The sequence below is a fragment of the Pogona vitticeps genome, chromosome 1, assembly GCF_051106095.1.
Source record: "Pogona vitticeps strain Pit_001003342236 chromosome 1, PviZW2.1, whole genome shotgun sequence".
Classification (NCBI taxonomy): domain Eukaryota; kingdom Metazoa; phylum Chordata; class Lepidosauria; order Squamata; family Agamidae; genus Pogona; species Pogona vitticeps.
Window position 1 is genome coordinate 19,020,089 of NC_135783.1, and position 17,938 is coordinate 19,038,026.

At 40.0% G+C, this 17,938-nt stretch overlaps 2 protein-coding genes across 40 annotated transcripts in view; one reads left to right on the forward strand and one right to left on the reverse strand.

Annotated features, from left to right (window-relative positions):
- The window catches only part of BCL2L11 (BCL2 like 11), a 56,856-nt gene that overhangs the window by 20,395 nt on the left and 18,523 nt on the right, over positions 1-17,938 (forward strand). For 4 of the 8 annotated variants that reach the window (XM_078382881.1, XM_078382883.1, XM_078382884.1 and 1 more), the window contains exon 3: positions 15,541-15,653. The exons of the other annotated variants lie outside the window; for them this stretch is intronic. In XM_078382881.1, coding sequence (XP_078239007.1) covers positions 15,541-15,653 — 113 coding nt within the window. The remainder of the gene's footprint in view (positions 1-15,540; positions 15,654-17,938) is intronic. 8 annotated transcript variants of the gene reach the window in all.
- Positions 1-17,938, reverse strand: part of LOC140704068 (uncharacterized) — a 342,640-nt gene that overhangs the window by 17,783 nt on the left and 306,919 nt on the right. For 27 of the 32 annotated variants that reach the window (XR_013540266.1, XR_012083172.2, XR_012083171.2 and 24 more), the window contains one exon: positions 8,464-9,236. The gene's annotated coding sequence lies outside the window, so the exon portion shown is untranslated. Of the gene's footprint in view, positions 1-8,463; positions 9,237-9,857; positions 9,947-17,938 lie in introns of those variants that run through there. The other 5 variants (XR_012083168.2, XR_013540265.1, XR_013540251.1 and 2 more) reach the window with 2 other exon arrangements.

Below are 17,938 nucleotides of genomic sequence, written 5' to 3' on the forward strand. Positions count from 1 at the left end.
TTGAAGATCAGCCCCAGAGTTTAACACAGTATCACTTATTAAAAGAAGCAATTTGAAATAGCATAGCTAGTCATTTGCAAACACAATACCTCTGTATTCTTTTTAAAATTCCTGTAATGCAGTTACATGCAAAATGGGTGTGGGAATTTCTGAAATTTTTCCTGAAGACTTTAATGCATTTATGTTGAATCTGCTTTGTAGATTGTTTTCACCTTTGAGCCATCCAGATTGAAGAGAGAAATTAGCGCACAACTCTGTATTTGTTGATCAGAGTACATATGTTAAAATTCTGTTTACACAGCATATTAGCAAACTTTATGGTACATGAGGTCTTCCTGTATAGACTAGTTTCATAGTGATACTGTGCTGTCAACCTCAAATGTTCAGAAACTGTGAGTCAGGCATGCTGCAAAGAATATTTGTATATTTGGTTTCTGTGTTGCTAAAGGCACTGTGATGGTCCCGTATGGGTCTTCCCGCCAATTGTGTGATTTTTAAACACTTCTTAGTTAAGTGAAAGTTGAGATTCTCTCAGTTTCCAAATAAGGCCTTTAAAGTAAATATTGCAGTCATTGGGATGTTGTGCTGAGATTCTGCAAAAATGGCTAAGGCTTTGTTTGTGACAATTGAGAATACTTTTCTTTATGCCTCCTGTGCTTTTACTTAGCCAGTTTCTTTTTGAGATTAAATTTATCAAAACAGTTCCAAATGCCAATAAAGGCAAGTAAGGAGTTCATCCTAGAAACACAATAGACTCAGTTACCTGCATTACTAAGGATTTATTAAATATGGCATTAGATTCCAACAGCTGTTTGGGTGTTGCCTTAAATTACTGTGGCTACTGGACATGGACAACATACTGAAAAGTTTTAGACAAGTTGATTTCTCCTCATCACCACAGTCTTCACAAACTGCCCATTGTGGTTTTTTCCCCTTTTCAAATTGAATAACTACCTGTTTTCATGTATTATATTTATATAGTGGAATGGTGTTTTTAATATGTGCTTCGTTGTTAACTCTATAGAACTCCTTGATGGCAGAGTATGTGAGGGAGGGAGCATAGAGATCTTAGGTCTATTCTCTGGACTCTAGAAGAAGTGTTCTGCAAGGCTTAAGGAGAACAAGTAAACTGCTTTTATCACTGGCCTTCATATAGATAGTGCATGTTGGTTGCAGAAAATCTATGTGTTCTTTCAGATGCTCCATTTTATCTGTGGAAAAATCTATTTTAGAACACAACACAGGCCATATAGCCTCGTTTATGCTATACAGATTTTAATTCTATTATACTGTTTAATGCCAGTATTTAGTAGGTACTTCTGACAAATTAAAATCCTGTATCAACTATTCTTTTTTCTTTCTTTTTTAAAGTATGTTTGGTTTCTTTAAGCATCTAAAATAGCATCCATGTCAGAGAGTCATATACTTGCACCATCAGTATGTCTCACACTCTACAAATGGGTTGTGGCTGCCCTTTCCTGTATTGGTATTGGCAGACCAAGTTTCAGGATTCTGCAGTTATATCTCGAGCATGTTTGGGAATTTCGCTGCTAATCCTGACCTGTCGTACATTTTAGTGAAAGCTGCAATGCAGGTATGCTAACTGATCAGTGAAAGAAAATATGTGATATTATGACATCATTAATAAATATAACCTTATAAAACTGTATATAGATATTCTTAATTCATACAACCCTGTACAGAAAAGTTATTTAAAATCTTTAGTCTCATAGGGAAGTACCACCAAGGGGGAAATGACACTTTAAAAGTTCAAGATGTAGAAATAACCCTTTATAAATTAACTTAATTTGGCTAGTTGTTCTCGGACAGACAGTAGTGGAATACTCAGAGGTTTTCCTATATGAATAATTGAAATGAATGATCACTCCCTATCTAATGAAGGATATTTTTATGGGTGTTTGGCTGTAGTTTAAGTTTTTCTGCTTTGGACATTGTAGTCAGAGTTACAAGATTTTCTCCTTGATTATCTTGTGGACCAAAGCAGAGTCAGGGCTTTCAAGGTCTTGCCAGATAAGCTTTTATGAAAAGGAAAGTGAAAAGTGAGGTGCATGTTGCACTTCACTCTGCTGGAATGATTATTTTAAAAAAATAATAATATGACAGTGCAACATAATTTGTATTGTCTGCATATGGTTTCAATTGTGTCTGAAGTGCATCATGTAAAATTTGAACACTGAAAATGTATCTCTGCTCTATTGCTAAATGACTTGACACTCCTGATCTTTTTGATCTTGCAGTACCACAGAAAGTCCTTTATGAAAGCCTCAGATTGATTTCACTGTTAACCACATGAATCATTATATTAATTTCTTGAGTTGCAAAACCTGTCAATTGAAGTCGGTATAGGTTTTTGAAATTTATACAGTCAAATCCCTGAGGTCTCATTATACGTTCATATTTTTTGGTAGCAAGCTGCAAAGTTCTGCTTTTGTATGCTTATGTGAAACTAACATCTTGTCAAGTTTTGTACAAAGCCTGGGCAGGTGGCTTTTCTAGAGAAGAAGAGGGTTCTTTTTATGTGAGGTTCCTTGGTATGTTGAGATTCCAGTGTAATATGTAGAAATCTCACTTATTAGTTCTGAGTGTCTGGCTTAGAAGTTGTTAAACACTGTACTTTCCTTTGTTGTGGGTTTTTCGGGCTCTTTGGCTGTGTTCTGAAGGTTGTTCGCCAATCTCTGGGGACGGCATCTTCAGAGGACAGCACTCTGTGCTCTGGTGTAGTTGGCTTTAGGAGTGCAGTATTTATGGCTGTGAGATAGGCCTTTGTCTTTTCCTGTAGATGGGTGATTAGTGTGTATTGTTGTGGGTGTATTGTTGTGCTAAGGAGAAGAGATTATCTGTTCCTGTGGTTGATGGTTGTCATTAGCTGGTCTTTTGTGTGTAGTGATCCCCTGTCCTTGTGGCTGGGTGGAGTTTGTTGACCTTTTGCACGCTGTATTTTTGAGAGCTGTGAGCCGAGTTTTGTTGAGCTTCACACTTTCCTCTTTTCTGTTGAAATTTTGCTGGTGCTTGTGGATTTCAATGGCTTCCCTGTGCAGTCTGACGTAATGATTGCTGTTGTTGTTCAGTATTTTAGTATTTTGGAATAGAATTTCATGTCCAGCTTGTTTTAGGGCATGTTCAGCTACTGCAGATTTTTCTGGTTGTTTTAGTCTGCAGTGTCTCTCATGTTCTTTCATTCTGGTGTGGATGCTTCGTTTTGTGGTTCCAATATATACCTAGCCACAACTGCAAGGTATCCGGTATACTCCTGCAGTGGTGAGGGGGTCCCTTCTGTCCTTTGCTGACCATAACATTTGTTGTATTTTTGTGGTGGGCTTGAATACTGTTTGTAGGTTGTGTTTTTTCAAAAGTTTCCCCATGCGGTCCGTTACCCCTTTGATGTATGGCAGAAATACTTTATTTGTGGGTGCCTGTTTTTCTTCTTCAGTTCGGTGTTGTTTTCTTGGTTTGATGGCTCTTGTGATTTCATTTTTGGAGTAGCCATTTGCCTGTAGGGCCCAATGCAGATGGTTGAGTTCAGTGCTAAGAAACTGAGCTTCACAGTTCTGATTTGCACGGTCTACCAGTGTTTTGATTATGCCTCTTTTTGCTGTGGTTGGTGGTTGGAGTTTTTGTGGAGGTACCGGTCTGTGTGGGTGGGTTTTCTGTAGACCTTGTGCCCCAGTCGGAGGTCAGTTTTGCGTAGGACCATGAGATCTAAGAATGGGAGTTGGCCCTCTATTTCTTTTTCAATGGTGAATTGTATATTTGGGTGGATGCTGTTGAGATGGTTGAGAAATTCTTCCAATTTTTCTTCACCGTGACTCCAAATTGCAAAGGTGTCATCCGCATATCGGAACCAGACTGTGGGTGCAAGGGGTGCCGAAGCCAGAGCCAGTTTTGGGGCTGCCCATGGCCACTCCATCGGTCTGTTCATAGAATTCATTATCCCACTGGAAATAGCTGGTCGTTAGGCAGTGTTGGAAGAGGGCCTTGATGTCTTCTGGAAATATCCTTGTGGATTTTGGGAAGTCCTTATATAGTCTTCTGGTGTGACTATGCGAAACTCACAAAACAAACAAACATGTTGATCAAGAGTTCCTCCCTGCACCCAACGTCCTTCAACGTATCTACAAGACAGAAGCCCTCCCACCAAGACTATACGGACTTCCCAAAATCTACAAGGACTCAATCCCACTCAGGCCCATTGTTAAGTGTCATCGGCTCCCCAACATATGAATTAGCCAAACACCTAGCGACCCTCCTACAGACCCACATTGGACGAACCTCATCCTACATCAGAGTCTCAGGACATTTCATAAGCATTTCATAAGCAAGATCAGCACCCTAAAACTCAACCCTGGGGACAGACTGATCAGCTTTGACGTAGTGTCCCTGTTCACTAAGGTACCGATAAAGGACACCCTGACACTCATCCAGCAGATATTTCCAGCAAAATTTCAACAGAAAAGAGGAAAGTGTGAAGTTGAACAAAACTTGGCTCCCAGCTCTCAAAAATACAGCGTGCAAAAGGTCAACGAACTCCACCCAGCCACAAGGACAGGGGATCACTACACACAAAAGACCAGCTAATGACAACCATCAACCACAGGAACAGATAATCTCTTCTCCTTAGCACAACAATACACCCACAACAATACACACTAATCACCCATCTACAGGAAAAGACAAAGGCCTATCTCACAGCCATAAATACTCCACTCCCAAAGCCAACTACACCAGAGCACAGAGTGCTGTCCTCTGAAGATGCCGGGAACAGAGACTGGCGAAACGTTAGGAAGAACAACCTTCAGAACATAGCCAAAGAGCCCGAAAAACCCACAACAACCATTAGATCCCGGCCATGAAAGCCTTCGTGAATATACTGTTCTTTCCCTTGCTAATAGAGAATTTAGCTTGAGAAAGAAGAAAAATGCTTGTCCCAAAAGCATCATAAATATTCCTAAATCTTCCTGGTTCCCAACAATTGTGTATTTTCACAAAGAACCAACAGCATGTGTTCCTACATGAATGGCTTGGAGTTATATATGTACACAGTAAAATACTGGGATGCATATAACAAAACTGTAAACAGTACAAACAGTTTCCAACAAACACACTCGTAGAGTGATAACTGTATAGGGAACTTATCATCTTTGAAGTTGCCCATTTACTGCTAAAATTGTATAGTATGTTCTTCAGTTCAAATAGGAAGTGTTTCCTTATTCTAATCAGTATGGTTGTACTCAGGAACATTTCAGTTAGTTAAAAATAGATTCTGGAAGTTAGTTAGGAGAAGGAGTTTGAAGCTAACAAACTCAGGGTGCTGAGGGACATATTTTTATGCATGTACATTGAGCTGAAGGAGGAATTATGGCTTTCCCCCCCCCCCCCACCCAAATTGCTGTAAGATTTGGTTTTGTTTAGATGTTCCTTTTCACTATAGTTGTAGCTCTGCTTGATGCCTGACAGCTTTACCAACTGAATTTTCTGCCTCGGGCATTGATGTTTTGGCTGGCACTAGGTGCTGATTTGGCGTGTATAACTTACGAACTGTGAAGTGCCGGAAATTGATTAAGCAGCATTTGTAGCTTAGATTTTCTTAGGATTAGTTTCATACTGCTGCTGAGTGAAATGCATCTGGTCTGTTTGGCTAGAGATTTCCGTTTGGAAGGGGGGATTTTTTAAAATCTTGAGTGTGATTTTTGTACTGAATTGTTGCATCTTTTCTATGTCTTCTCCATTACTAACCTGTCAGAACAAAGTTGATTTATATAGAGTTCTGATGAGTTCATAGTCCAATCTAGCACATTTTAGGAAGTTCCTTGCTCAGATATACCTTGTAAATGATCAAATCAAAATGAAATTGCTTAATTCTGACAGGAAACAAAAGGAAACATTCCTTGGCACTCTGACCTGCCACTTGTGGAGAACTCTTCCTAGGATATATTGTGACAAAATCAGTTTTGTGGTTGGCTCTCCACAATGTCCTTTAAAATGACATGAAGATTTGGAACTGAGCGAACCAGTATTGCAAGGACTTTGCTGAATGAAATTCAGCTGCTAAAGCGAATGACTAGAATTGTGGCTGATGCAAACTCTGTTTTGAAAACTGATAGGGTCTTTCACTACTATAAAGTGAAAACAATAGATGTGTAAGCCAAGCAAATGTTAGATTGGCTCTGAAGTAAATTTTCCATCCAGATTGGAGCCAGGCACATTTGCTTAACGTTTTTGCTGCTCAGCTAACTTTTGATTATTGTGAGATTGGAAGCTATGAGTATTCCCCTCTGGTTTCTTTATGGTTTTAGTGCCAGGTTTGTGGAATAGTCTGTGTAAAAACTGCTGTCATGCTTACTTACATTCTCTGCTTATGTTTGTAGGGGGGGGGGGGAGCCAAACCAGGACCACGGAATTTAAAAATACTCAAAAGTAATCTTATCAGAACCCATGTGGTGGTAGTTGACATAATCTCCGGCTACATTCAAAGCTGGGTGAGCAAACTTCCCCTGGTTAAACAGGATGTCCCCATCTTTTCTTTCTCTCTGCACCCTTGTGTTTTCCAAATATACCCCATAGATTTCTTCAGTATTCTGTCGCAGATCTGGGGGAGGCTGCAGTGGATGGAAATTGCTGGATGATGAATATGCATGCAGTTGCCACAAAACCCTTGAGAAGCTTTAGGCAGGCCCACATGTTTGTCTAAATCAGAAGCTGTTAAATTCTCTATGTAAATTATATGGTGGTTGTACAGTGGTTTTATGCTAGTTTAACAGTGTTAATGCTTTCTTGTGTAAAACACATTAGAATATATTCTCTTTAGGAATTACTGTGTATTTATTTAAGAATTCTTTTTTAAAAAAAAAATCTGACAGTATTAGACAGATGTCATTCCATTAACGAGGGCCAGATGACATGTATTATAGCAGGGGTCGCCAACCCCCGGTCTGTGGCCTAGGTAGGACCGGGCCGTGGACACAGTTCTCCTGCCCCCAGCGAGTGCCCCCCCTGCAAGCGTGCCATGCCCCCCCCAACAGTCCGCAGTTGGGAAAAGGTTGGGGACCACTGCATTATAGGACTCTGTGACTAGAATCCCACAGGGCTTTGGGGATGGGCCATTTGTTTTGTTTTTGTACTCCAGTTCTCAGAATTCTCTGAGAATTCCATAGGGAGCATTTGGGGAGTTTCAGCCCACAGACACACACTGGAAGAAACCTGTTTGGAGTTGGGGTTCCAGTTTTTATATTGTTTGTTTTAATATTAGCAAGCTGCCTTGGGACTTCTTGAGGAGAAAGGTGGAATAGTTTTTAAGTTGGAGAATTGACCTGGGGGTGCAGGATTCACAGTTCTGTTAACTCCTATCTACATTTTTAATGCATTCATCCACACATTGTTACATAGCAGAAATCTTCACTCTTCCAAAGTAAAATAAGGCGATTTTTGCATTTTTCTTAGCCCTTTTGGTTCTACCCAGACTATATACGTGGAGTATTTTGTGGACATTTTCCTTACCGAAATAATGCCTTTCACATATTCACTAAACAATGCATTATTAAGACATTGTAAAACTGCAAATGTAGCCTGGCCTGCTAAGTGGCAATCTTATATAAGGGCTAAATTTTGTGTTATAATGTCAGGGATAGTGTATTTGCTTAGATTATGTAATAAAGTGGAAGATGTGGCATAGGGTGTCTTAAATTTTTTAAAAAAACATAGAGGAATATATTTGAAGGATATACAGTGGGGTCTCTACTTAAGAACTTAATCCGTATTGGAAGGTGGTTCTCAAGTTGAAAAGTTCTTATGTTGAATCTGCATTTCCCATAGGAATGCATTGAAAACTATTTAATCCGTATCTGCTCTTTTCCGTCCATAGAAACTACAGTGGAACCTCTACTTCAGAACTTAATCGGTTTTGGAATGGTGTTCTTAAGTTGAAACGTTCTTAAGTTGAAGCAAAATTTCCCATAGGAATGGACTGAAAACCAATTAATCCGTTCTGGCTGTTTTTTTGTTATGTAGAGGTGCGTTCGTACATTGAAGCATTAGTTCCCATAGGAACTAATGCAAAGCTGGTGAATACGTACTCTACCACCAGGGGGAGAATTTTTTTTAACCTAAGATGACCTAAGGTTAAAAAAAGAGCAGGAAAGGTTTTTTTCCCTGTTTTTATCTTGGATTTCTGTTCTCAAGTAGAAGCAAAATTTAGCAAATGGAGCTGTTCTTAAGTTGGATTGTTCTTAAGTAGGGACGTTCTTAAGTAGAGACCCCACTGTATCTCCAGTCAAGATTATAAATCTAGGCTTAACTTCTCTTCATGGGCAAGGACAAAGAGTGTTAACATTCTTCTCCCTCCTGGAGATGATGGTGGTGGATCTCAAGGGTCTTTTGGTAGCATTCTTGCATTGATGAGAATGATATTTTGTGCACACATCCCATGTTTTTGCACAGAATTCTCAATTTGTGTGTGTGTGTGTGTGTGTGTGTGTGTGTGTGTGTGTGAGAGAGAGAGAGAGAGAGAGAGAGAGAGAGAGAGAGAGAGAGAGAGAGAGAGAGAAACAATTTTGGTACGTGGCTTGGAATTAGGATTTTTGATGGTTTAGTTAAAAATCTGATGCATTGCTTGCATCTTAACAGTCACCCAGTCCTTCTGTACTTGCTGTGTGTGCGTGTGTGTTTGTGTGCTTTGCTCTGCAGAGAGTAAAAGCACTTTACAGGAAGAGTTTAGCTTTTCTCACCACACTTTATATGTAAATAAGGCAATACATGTTTTTTAAAAAGTTGTTTATGCTGTGTCGTGTCATAATTAGTTTCTCAATGTGTATTACCTGTTGACCTTTTGCCCAGTTTCTCTAGTTTTTTTCTTTATAGCTAGTCATCAACAGATCGCTGTTTAATTTGAAAGTTAGTAAAAGTATGGGGGAGTGACTTGACTTTTGTCAACAAAGGCACTGTTTAATTATTAGACTTAACTTTCAGAAAAGATAACAGACAGTGAAGGGAATGAAATCACCAAAACTGCTTGCAAAAGAAGAAAACTTACAGTAGTAGTTGATGACATGTAAATGGAAAGGCTTGCATTGTGGTACAGTTATGTCCCATGCTTTTGCACTGGAGGTCTCCACTGCTGTTTCTCAGCTCCAGAGTGCAAGCTTTTGTGTTTATCATCATCCATGCTGATATTGATTTGGTCTGCCACTCCAAGCTCATTGTCTGTGTGTTACGGTGCATACCTGCAGAAAGCAATAGAGCAACTATTAGGATTGTTATATATCATGCTATTACTATCTGTGACATGTCAGATCATGAGAAGGGCAGGGTCTTCCTTGAAAAGGCTATAATCTATTCAGCATTGGGGAAACTGAAAGAGGAGAGGGAAAGGGTAATGAACTGTGAGTGTACATGTGGAAGATTGTGGAATGATTTCAGTTGCACTTAGTTAAATGGAGGAGGGCTCAATCACTCCTGCCAAAAGAACCCAGGTTATACTCATTTGACTGTTTTTAGATTGATTCATATTTTTCTGTCCACATGACACACAACCATTTGTGATTCATTTATTGTACAATTTATTTTCCTTTTGCTGGAAAGTTGTCAAATTGTACCAGTGATGCATCACTTCATGCCTTATCATTTCAGCATGTGTGAAATTGTTGTTGATTTATTTCCCTTGGAAAGGGGGTGGGTTTTTGGGCACTGGCCACCTAATGGCCACTGCACTTGTACCCTTTATATAAATTATTTTTTAATGGATAACAGTTAATCAGCATTAATACATTGCTCTGAAGGAGATGACTCAAAGGACACAGCCTCCCCCCACCTCTTGGGTGAAAGAGGACTTGAAGAGACTTTACCTGCTTTGAATTGTAAAGAAAGGGATGTAGCATTAACATCTACTCCCTCTCTAACCGTGTTGTTCACAATACGTTTCCTCCTCCTGACACTGCAAAAGGGAAAATAAAAATGAAAGGGAGAGATAATGCATGGAAATAAGGGAAAGAGGACAAGTGGGTAAAGGAAGAAAGAGGAAAGGGGATGAGGACAGAAGGCTTGTACTGCACAATTGCTCTACTGATAAAAAATGACAAAGGATGGGCCTGATTGCTACAAGAAACAGTAGACAGAATGAACTGATAGAAAATTAAAGAGCAGTGTAGCCTGCTATAACGGTTCAAATAGAAAGAAATGAATTGATGAAATGAATTGATGTAGGTAAAAACATGAAAACTCCTGCCTCTCCCTCCCTATCTATCTGTCTTCTCTCTCTCTCATTTTGCAGAGATTTTTCCCCTAAACACATTCAGTTCATTCTATTCTGCAAGATCTTTTAACCTTCTCTGTAGCATTTTCAGGGAACTGAAGAGATTAATATAGATTGGAGAGGGGCAACCCCCATTGCACATTCCTAAATACAGAGCCAACCCACAACAATGTGTTGGTGAAATTGACACATTACTGTGCATCCTATGTGCAGTTGATTTATTTCAGAGGGGACAAGTGTCCTTGGAAGATTCACAGCACTACAGTGATATTAGAGATAACGTGCAAATAATTAGTATCTATCTTTTGAAGTACTTGCTTCAGCGGATACAGATTTAATTGAAGAGTATAACCATTATTTTTGTTGACCACTCTAATAACCACAGTTTTAATATTACACTTTGGTTCTTTAAAAAACAAAACAAAATATATTGTTTTCCAGTCTGAATCCATTTGTGGAAGGGGTGACTTATGAAGGACAGTTAAATACTAATAGGGAGACCTAGAACAATCAAACTTCACTATGTCTTTTTCATTCGTTAGAGCAGTACAACCATCACATAGTAAACCCCTTTATACAGGGACTGATAGTTTTGACAAAGTCAACAAACACTCCCTTTTCAATAGATAATGGTCTTTTTCAGGGCCTACAAATTATTAATTCTGTGAAATAGCATACCTGCCCATGGAAGTTGGTTCCTCTTCTGAGGAGATTATCAACTAATACTTTTTCTTCCCTGGGTCCTACTCCTAGGATATGACTTCTTCTTTTCAGAGTTCCTTACTATATTGCTAAGAACACAGTGGTGTGGTGGTTAAACTGTAGTACTGCAGTCAAGCCTCTGCTTACGACCTGTGTTCGATCTGGATGAGTTCAGGTTGCCGGTTCAAGGTTGATTCATCCTTCCATCCTTCCAAGGTTGGTAACATCAGTACACAGCTCACTGGGGAGCAAAGTGTTCTTTGCATAATTATGTTGTAAAGTGGTAAAACAAACAATGTGGTGGCTCAACTTACGATTGCCTCGACATACGACCATTTCGAGTTACAACCAGCCGTGACCGCAAAATTTTGCTTCGACTTGCAGCCGGAGCTTCGAGTTACAACCAGAAAAAAGGCAGGGGGAAAAGGTGGGGAATTAAAATTACTAACCGTTAGTGGCGAAGAGGCTGCTTCTTTGTAGCTCTTTCGCCCCAGCGGTTAGAGAGTGTGCGATCGGAGGAGGCTTCAGACTGCCTAGTAAGGTAAGGTGCTGCTTTCTGCTTTTTAAAAACTGTTCTGGGTGGGTTTTGCAGCGTAATTTTGGGCCGGGTGGTGGGATTATGTTTCTATGCTGTGATGGGTCTTGCAGGGTTTGTTTGTTTTTTGGTTTTTCTTTCCCATTTCCAATGGGTCTTGCAGGGTTTGTTTGCTTTTTGGGTTTTTCCCCCATTTCCGATGGGTCGTGTGGAGTTTGTTTGCTTTTGGTGGGGTTTCCCCCATTTCCAAAGGGTCTTACAGGGTTTGTTTGCTTTTTGCTTTGCTTTTTTTGCATTTCCGATGGGTCTTGCACGGTTTGTTTGCTTTCTGCTTTTTTTTTTTTTTTTTTTTGCATTTCCGATGGGTCTTGCACAGTTTGTTTGCTTTTCTTCCCCTCCTCTTTCGGCTGGAATGGATTAATCTCGTTTCCGATGGGTCTTGCAGTTTTTTTTGTTGCTGTTTTTTTCTTCGACCAGAATGGATTAATTGCATTTCAGTGCATTCCTGTGGGAAATGGTGCTTCAACTTATGACCATTTCGAGTTACGACCGGAGTTCCAGAACCAGTTAAGTTCATAAGTTGAGGCACCACTGTATACCTGTATATAAAGAAGCTAATAGCCAATTTTGCATAATTTGCAAAGAAAAAACCTGGTTTAATAAGTTGGGATGTGAACAAGCTGTATGCATCCATGTCCAGTCCTTTCCTGCTCCTTCATTTTCCTATTATGCAAAATGAAATCAAGCATAGCTTCTTGAAGCATATAAAACTTGAGTTTTGAATAAGTGTTTGTAAACAGGCTTGTAGTGGAAGCAATTTTAAACTAGAGTTTAAAGTTAGCTTATGTGGCTTGTATACATGTATTCAACAATAGTTCATGGAGCTATATTTAAGTGCAGAAACTTGGCTTTTTAGTTTTGCCACATAAAGCAGGGAGCAAAACCCATTATGCTGTCACATCTTTGATTGCTAAACTGAGATATTAGACTTTGCACGATGTGCAGACTATATGAAAGACTTAGAACATTGTCTATAGTGTTGCATTTAGATGAGCGGAATAAACAGGTTAAATCTTTGTTTGGCTATGAAGCCTTACATAAATCATTCTCTGTTAGTCTGACTTATTTTGCTGATGCCTAAAAGGTTAAATATACCGTAACTCTTAAGATTATTGGAGGAACAGCAAGATACAAATGTAACCAATACAAGGGCCAAAGTAAATGCTAGAATAAATACATACCACAAAAATGCAGTTGTATGCCTATTTTTCTCATGCCCCTTTATAAACACCACTAGATTTCAGCATGTTGCCAGTCCATACTTAGTTACAACTGCTCCTACTAGGAGCATTGTCTTCAAAGTGAATAAAAAAACATTATTTTTAAAAATTAAAAATCAGATTTAAAAAATTAATTGGAATTTACGTATTTAAATCAGTTATTTGTATTGTTAAAATTATGTTTTTTCTTAAAGGAAAAAGAGCCATATGTGAAGTTTGTTTCAAAACATGTTATAGGTCTAATATATTTTGTGAGACAATGTACTATCATTGTTTTTAGCTTTTTGTAAATAGAGTCCATCAGTTTTTTTTTAATTTGGGTCTTCATTTTATCAGCTTCCACAAGCTTCTATATAGAAACTGGGTTTGTCTTTCCAAACAGCAAAAATAATGGAAGAGACTAATAGCAGACCTGATTAGCCTTGGTTTCTATTCTGTCTGAAGTTATTCCTGGAGCTTTCATTTTTCTTTCTCTTGGCTTGCTCTAAGATTGAACATTGTTGGAAGCCTTGCTAAAATATTCAGGACTGCTTTCAAAAGATTCCTTTAGAGTGTCAACTCTAGCTACTTCCCCTCTGCAATTTTGTATAGGCAGGGTCAAATCTTAACCTCTGCAAACAAGGGAAGAGAATGGATTTTGATTTAATTGTGTGATCCTCACCCCAGAATCAGGGACGGGGTGGCGCTGCGGGTTAAACCGCAGAAGCCTCAGTGCTGCAAGGTCAGAAGACCTGCAGACATAAGATCGAATCCACGCAACAGAGCGAGCTCCCATCGCTTGTCCCAGCTCCTACCAACCTAGTGGTTCGAAAGCATGCAAATGCAAGTAGATAAATAGGTACCACCTCAGTGGGAAGGTAACGACGTTCTGTGTCTAGTCACGCTGGCCACGTGACCATGGAAACTGTCTACAGACAAATGCTGGCTCTATAGCTTGGAGACGGGGATGAGCACCACGCCCTAGAGGTGGACATGACTGGACTAAATGTCAAGGGGAACCTTTACCTTACCACCCCCAGAAGCGCATCCCTACTGACCTTTTGGTTTGCGTTTTGATGTGAAACACACTAAGGCAGAGACTCGTCCATCCAAAACCCCTACACCAAAACACAACAGGAGCAATATAGTGTATGTCAGGGGTCATCAACCTCTGGTCCGTGGCCCAGTGCCGGTTCGTGGGCTTACCGGAACTGGGCCGCGGAGACAAGTCTCCGCCCCCACCTCCCCCCGGAGGGGCGTGTCGCACTTGCTGAGGGGTGTGTTGGCCTCCTAACTGTTCCCCCAGCGCCCCTTCCCTGCAAGAAGCTGTTGCGGCCGGGCAGGAAGCAGCAGGATTGGCCGCTCGCCCTGGGTGGGGTGGCGTCAGGCACGGTGACCGGCCGTTGGCGCTTCCCGGGCAGGCTGCCCATAACAGCTTCCCTGCAGGGAAGGGGCACTGGGGGAATGGTAGCAGGAGTGGGACATGCCCACCCATGAGCGCAGGGGTGCCGCACCTGTCAACCGGTCCATGCACGGTGCTTGCCCCCCCCAATGGTCCGCAGACCGGAAAAGGTTGAGGACCACTGGTGTATGTGGTCCAATGCAAAGAGGAGTGTACAGAGCTCTACGTAGGAGAAACCAAACAGACACTAAACAGGAGAATGGCCGAGCACAGGAAGGGCAATGGCTCAGGAACACAATCAGCAGTGTTTATTAATTTGAAGGACAAAGGACACTCATTTGATAACCAAGATGTACTTGTTTTAGACTAAAAAGATAGATGGTTTGAGAGAGGGGTCAGAGAGGCCATACATGTGCATATAAAAAATCCCTCACTCAACAGGGATGGAGGCCTTAAATACAATCTGTCTCCTATTTATCATGCTGCCCTTTCATCCCTCCCCAGAAGGACTAGGGACACACACAAGAAAGATCATTGTTAACGACCATCAAGGACCCATGACAATGGGTGGAGAAGGACTGCAGAAGTGGGATTGTCCCTCACCTCCTTTGTCCTTCTAAGAGCCTATTCAGACCAGGGGGAAGTGAAACCAACTGGAGGATATATCAGGGATCTCCTACCAACTCTTTTCAGACTGAAGAAACTGCTTGGATGAGTAGCCGTTTCAACATGGCAAGAAAGAAGTCCAGTTGTCATGGCTCAAGTTCCAGATTCTCATCCTAAGTAGACTCCTTGAATCAATTCCTGAATGGTAAATCAACACATGTAAATCTGATTGATTCAGTGGCCTCCTCTAGTTGAGATTAACAACTAACAGTGGATTTAAGTTTACATTTTCTGTTTCACTGCCTCTCCTGAGCATTTGGTCTTCTTTGGGGCTGGTGGCACACTCTTTGATGGTTTGCAGAACTAGCAATTACATTTTATCCTTGAATGGATAAAAAAAACAGAATATATGGCCCATGAGTGACCATATATTCTGCTCTGTTCTATTGAACTTGTTACTTGTAGTTCAAAACTCTAATCTAAAAGCATGACAAGATGAACTATTTTTATATACTTGTAAGTTTAAATTGAAAAATAGATTTCATGAACAAAAAAATGAGTGTTCTGATCCTGTTGTAGTTTTAATGTAAAATTGTTAGTTTTCTTGGTATCTTCTTGGGTGAAAACCTGTCCATCTTCGTTAACAACTATAATTCCATTGTGTAATTTGGATAGAAATATATAGTAGAACATTTGGATGGACATTGGGACATGGATGAAGAAATATTTGGAAATTTTAAAAATTTGTGTCTTTTATGTTGCTTTGATCCAGCTTCCAGGTGGCAGTCACAGCCGATCCCTGAAGATATGCAGCCAGAAATATGGATTGCCCAGGAATTACGGCGCATTGGAGATGAATTTAATGCCTCCCACTGTCCTAGAAGGGTAATTTCTGATATATGTGTGTATATAAATATATATTTTAATTCTTTGCTGCAATCCAGAGGAGTGACCCTATAGGCAGGGATTTCTTCAGTTTGGGTAGAGAAAAACTACACATAATAAATGTGCCAGTCCTTCTTTTAAAGGTCTCAAACATATGCCATATGCGCAAAAAGGTTCAACCTGCATAATCTACTCACGTACTTGAAATAGTTTTATTTTTTCTGCAGTGTGTGTAAGTATGTGTTTATTCATTGTACATTTATTTCCAACGTTCATCCAAGAAGTGCAAGGTGGCAGACATAGTTTGCCTTTAAACCTCATTATGGGCTTGTGAGAAAGATTAATCCATGAAACAGAGACTGTCTCAAGGTCACTCAGTGGGCTTCATGGATAAGTGGGGTTTTTTAACTTGGGGCTCATATTCCACTATACCATACCCATGGGTCAGGGTCAAGGTAGGGTAGTATATCAAAGGACAAAAGGTTTCGTCCACACTGTCATGTTGTCCCTGGTTGCTCTAGGTCATTCTGGTATTTCTTGCAGTGGAGTTGACCAGATCATCCCAGTATTTCCATTCATACTTGAAGAGGATATTTGCTGCTGTATGCCCAGAATGAAAAGGACTGGATGAAAATTTACTCCCTTTGCCATCAACATAGCTTCTGGCAGGAGAATGAGAAGGGGGCAATTCACTCCCAGCATTTGTTCTGGAGAGCTAGGGACTCAACCAAGTAGATTTAAGATGGTGTGAACATCTGCGACAAGAGGATACCAGCTCGTATACATTATAGCATTCGCATACATGTGTATGCACCTGACCTACTGCTGCTTATCATGCATATTGTTTGCTAATGTATGTACATTTGAACGGCATTGGGGTTGGCATATTTTGGAAGTTGTAGTTCTGAACAGTTCACGTGTTTATGCTACAAACCCTTGTCTAGATAGTGGATGCTGTCTCAATTCAGCCCTCATTTCATGCCTTGCATTTGTGCAGCTGTAAGCACTGCACTTAGTGCTAGAAAGACACCAAGTAGGTTGACTCAAAAATGGGAAATGTTAACTATCAGCAGAGTAATTCCTGCTAGGATTTGAATATGGGAAGTAGCCTTGGCAATAGGTCACACAGAACTCAAGCTTAGATGACTTAAGAGACAAGTACAGATTCATGGTTCAGGGACAAGTAAAAATAGAAACAAGTTTAAACTAGGATACATCTCAAAAGTGTGTATGCAAGTAGTAACCTTAATGGCTTCTCAAAATAAATGACATAATATTGCATCTTGTGATAAGATCATGTTTTGGACTTATACCATGTACTACGTATCTCTGAATTAATGCAGAATATGCCCCCACCCCAAAAAAGATTGCTACATAAGAGTGTGGGGGGGGGAACCTTAGTTTTCTTTTTAGCATGGATTGTACACATTGTTTTTAAAAATAGTATCAATAAGTACATTGGTGCTGTCATGACTTTACAGTGCATGCGTGAGCTAGAGGATATAAATAAAATGAGTAAATCTGTTTTCAGCTTGCTTAAAAGCAAGTGAAAAATAATAATCAAAAATTAGGGTTCTAGTATTACATTCCTGTGTTGATTCGCTTGATGTTCTTGCAAATTTGCAAGTTGTAGCTTCACATATAGATTACACCATAATAAGAAAAAAAAACTAGGTGGAGAAATATTCAGAACAGACTTATGATCAGAAAAGGGTTTAGCATTTCCTTCTACCCTGGCTATCATACCAGTTCAATTCCTCGTTGTGTGCAACAGTTCTTCAAGTTATTGTTCTTGATTTATGTTGGAAAATCATTTCTGTGTCTTACAGAGAACATTTGGTTTGGCACACATACAGCTGAACGGTTTGTCCGTGAAGTAGTGATTCTCCCAAGATTACCTAGTGAGCCTTTTGGGTGAATAAGATTTTGAACCCAGGTCATCCTTCTTAATCAGCATAATCACAAGGACTTTTTCTTTTGTGTTTTTGTGTTTGATAATTCTGATGTGCTTTGTAAGAATTAAGCTGAAATGTTTGAGAAATTGTGATGTGCTTTGTTTTGTGATGTTTTATCTATTCTGGTGTGGTCTGTAAGAAGTAACTGTCTACATAGAAAAGGGGGGAGTAGAACTAATGAGATTTACTTAGATCATCAACAATTTCAGCAATACAAAACTCCTTAAGTTCAAAGTGAACTTTGGGTTTGTCCATAGAAAGCTGTAAAACAGATGGATTTGGTAGCTGGGCATGTTCTGATTCACAGAACCATAGAATTGTAGAGCTGGA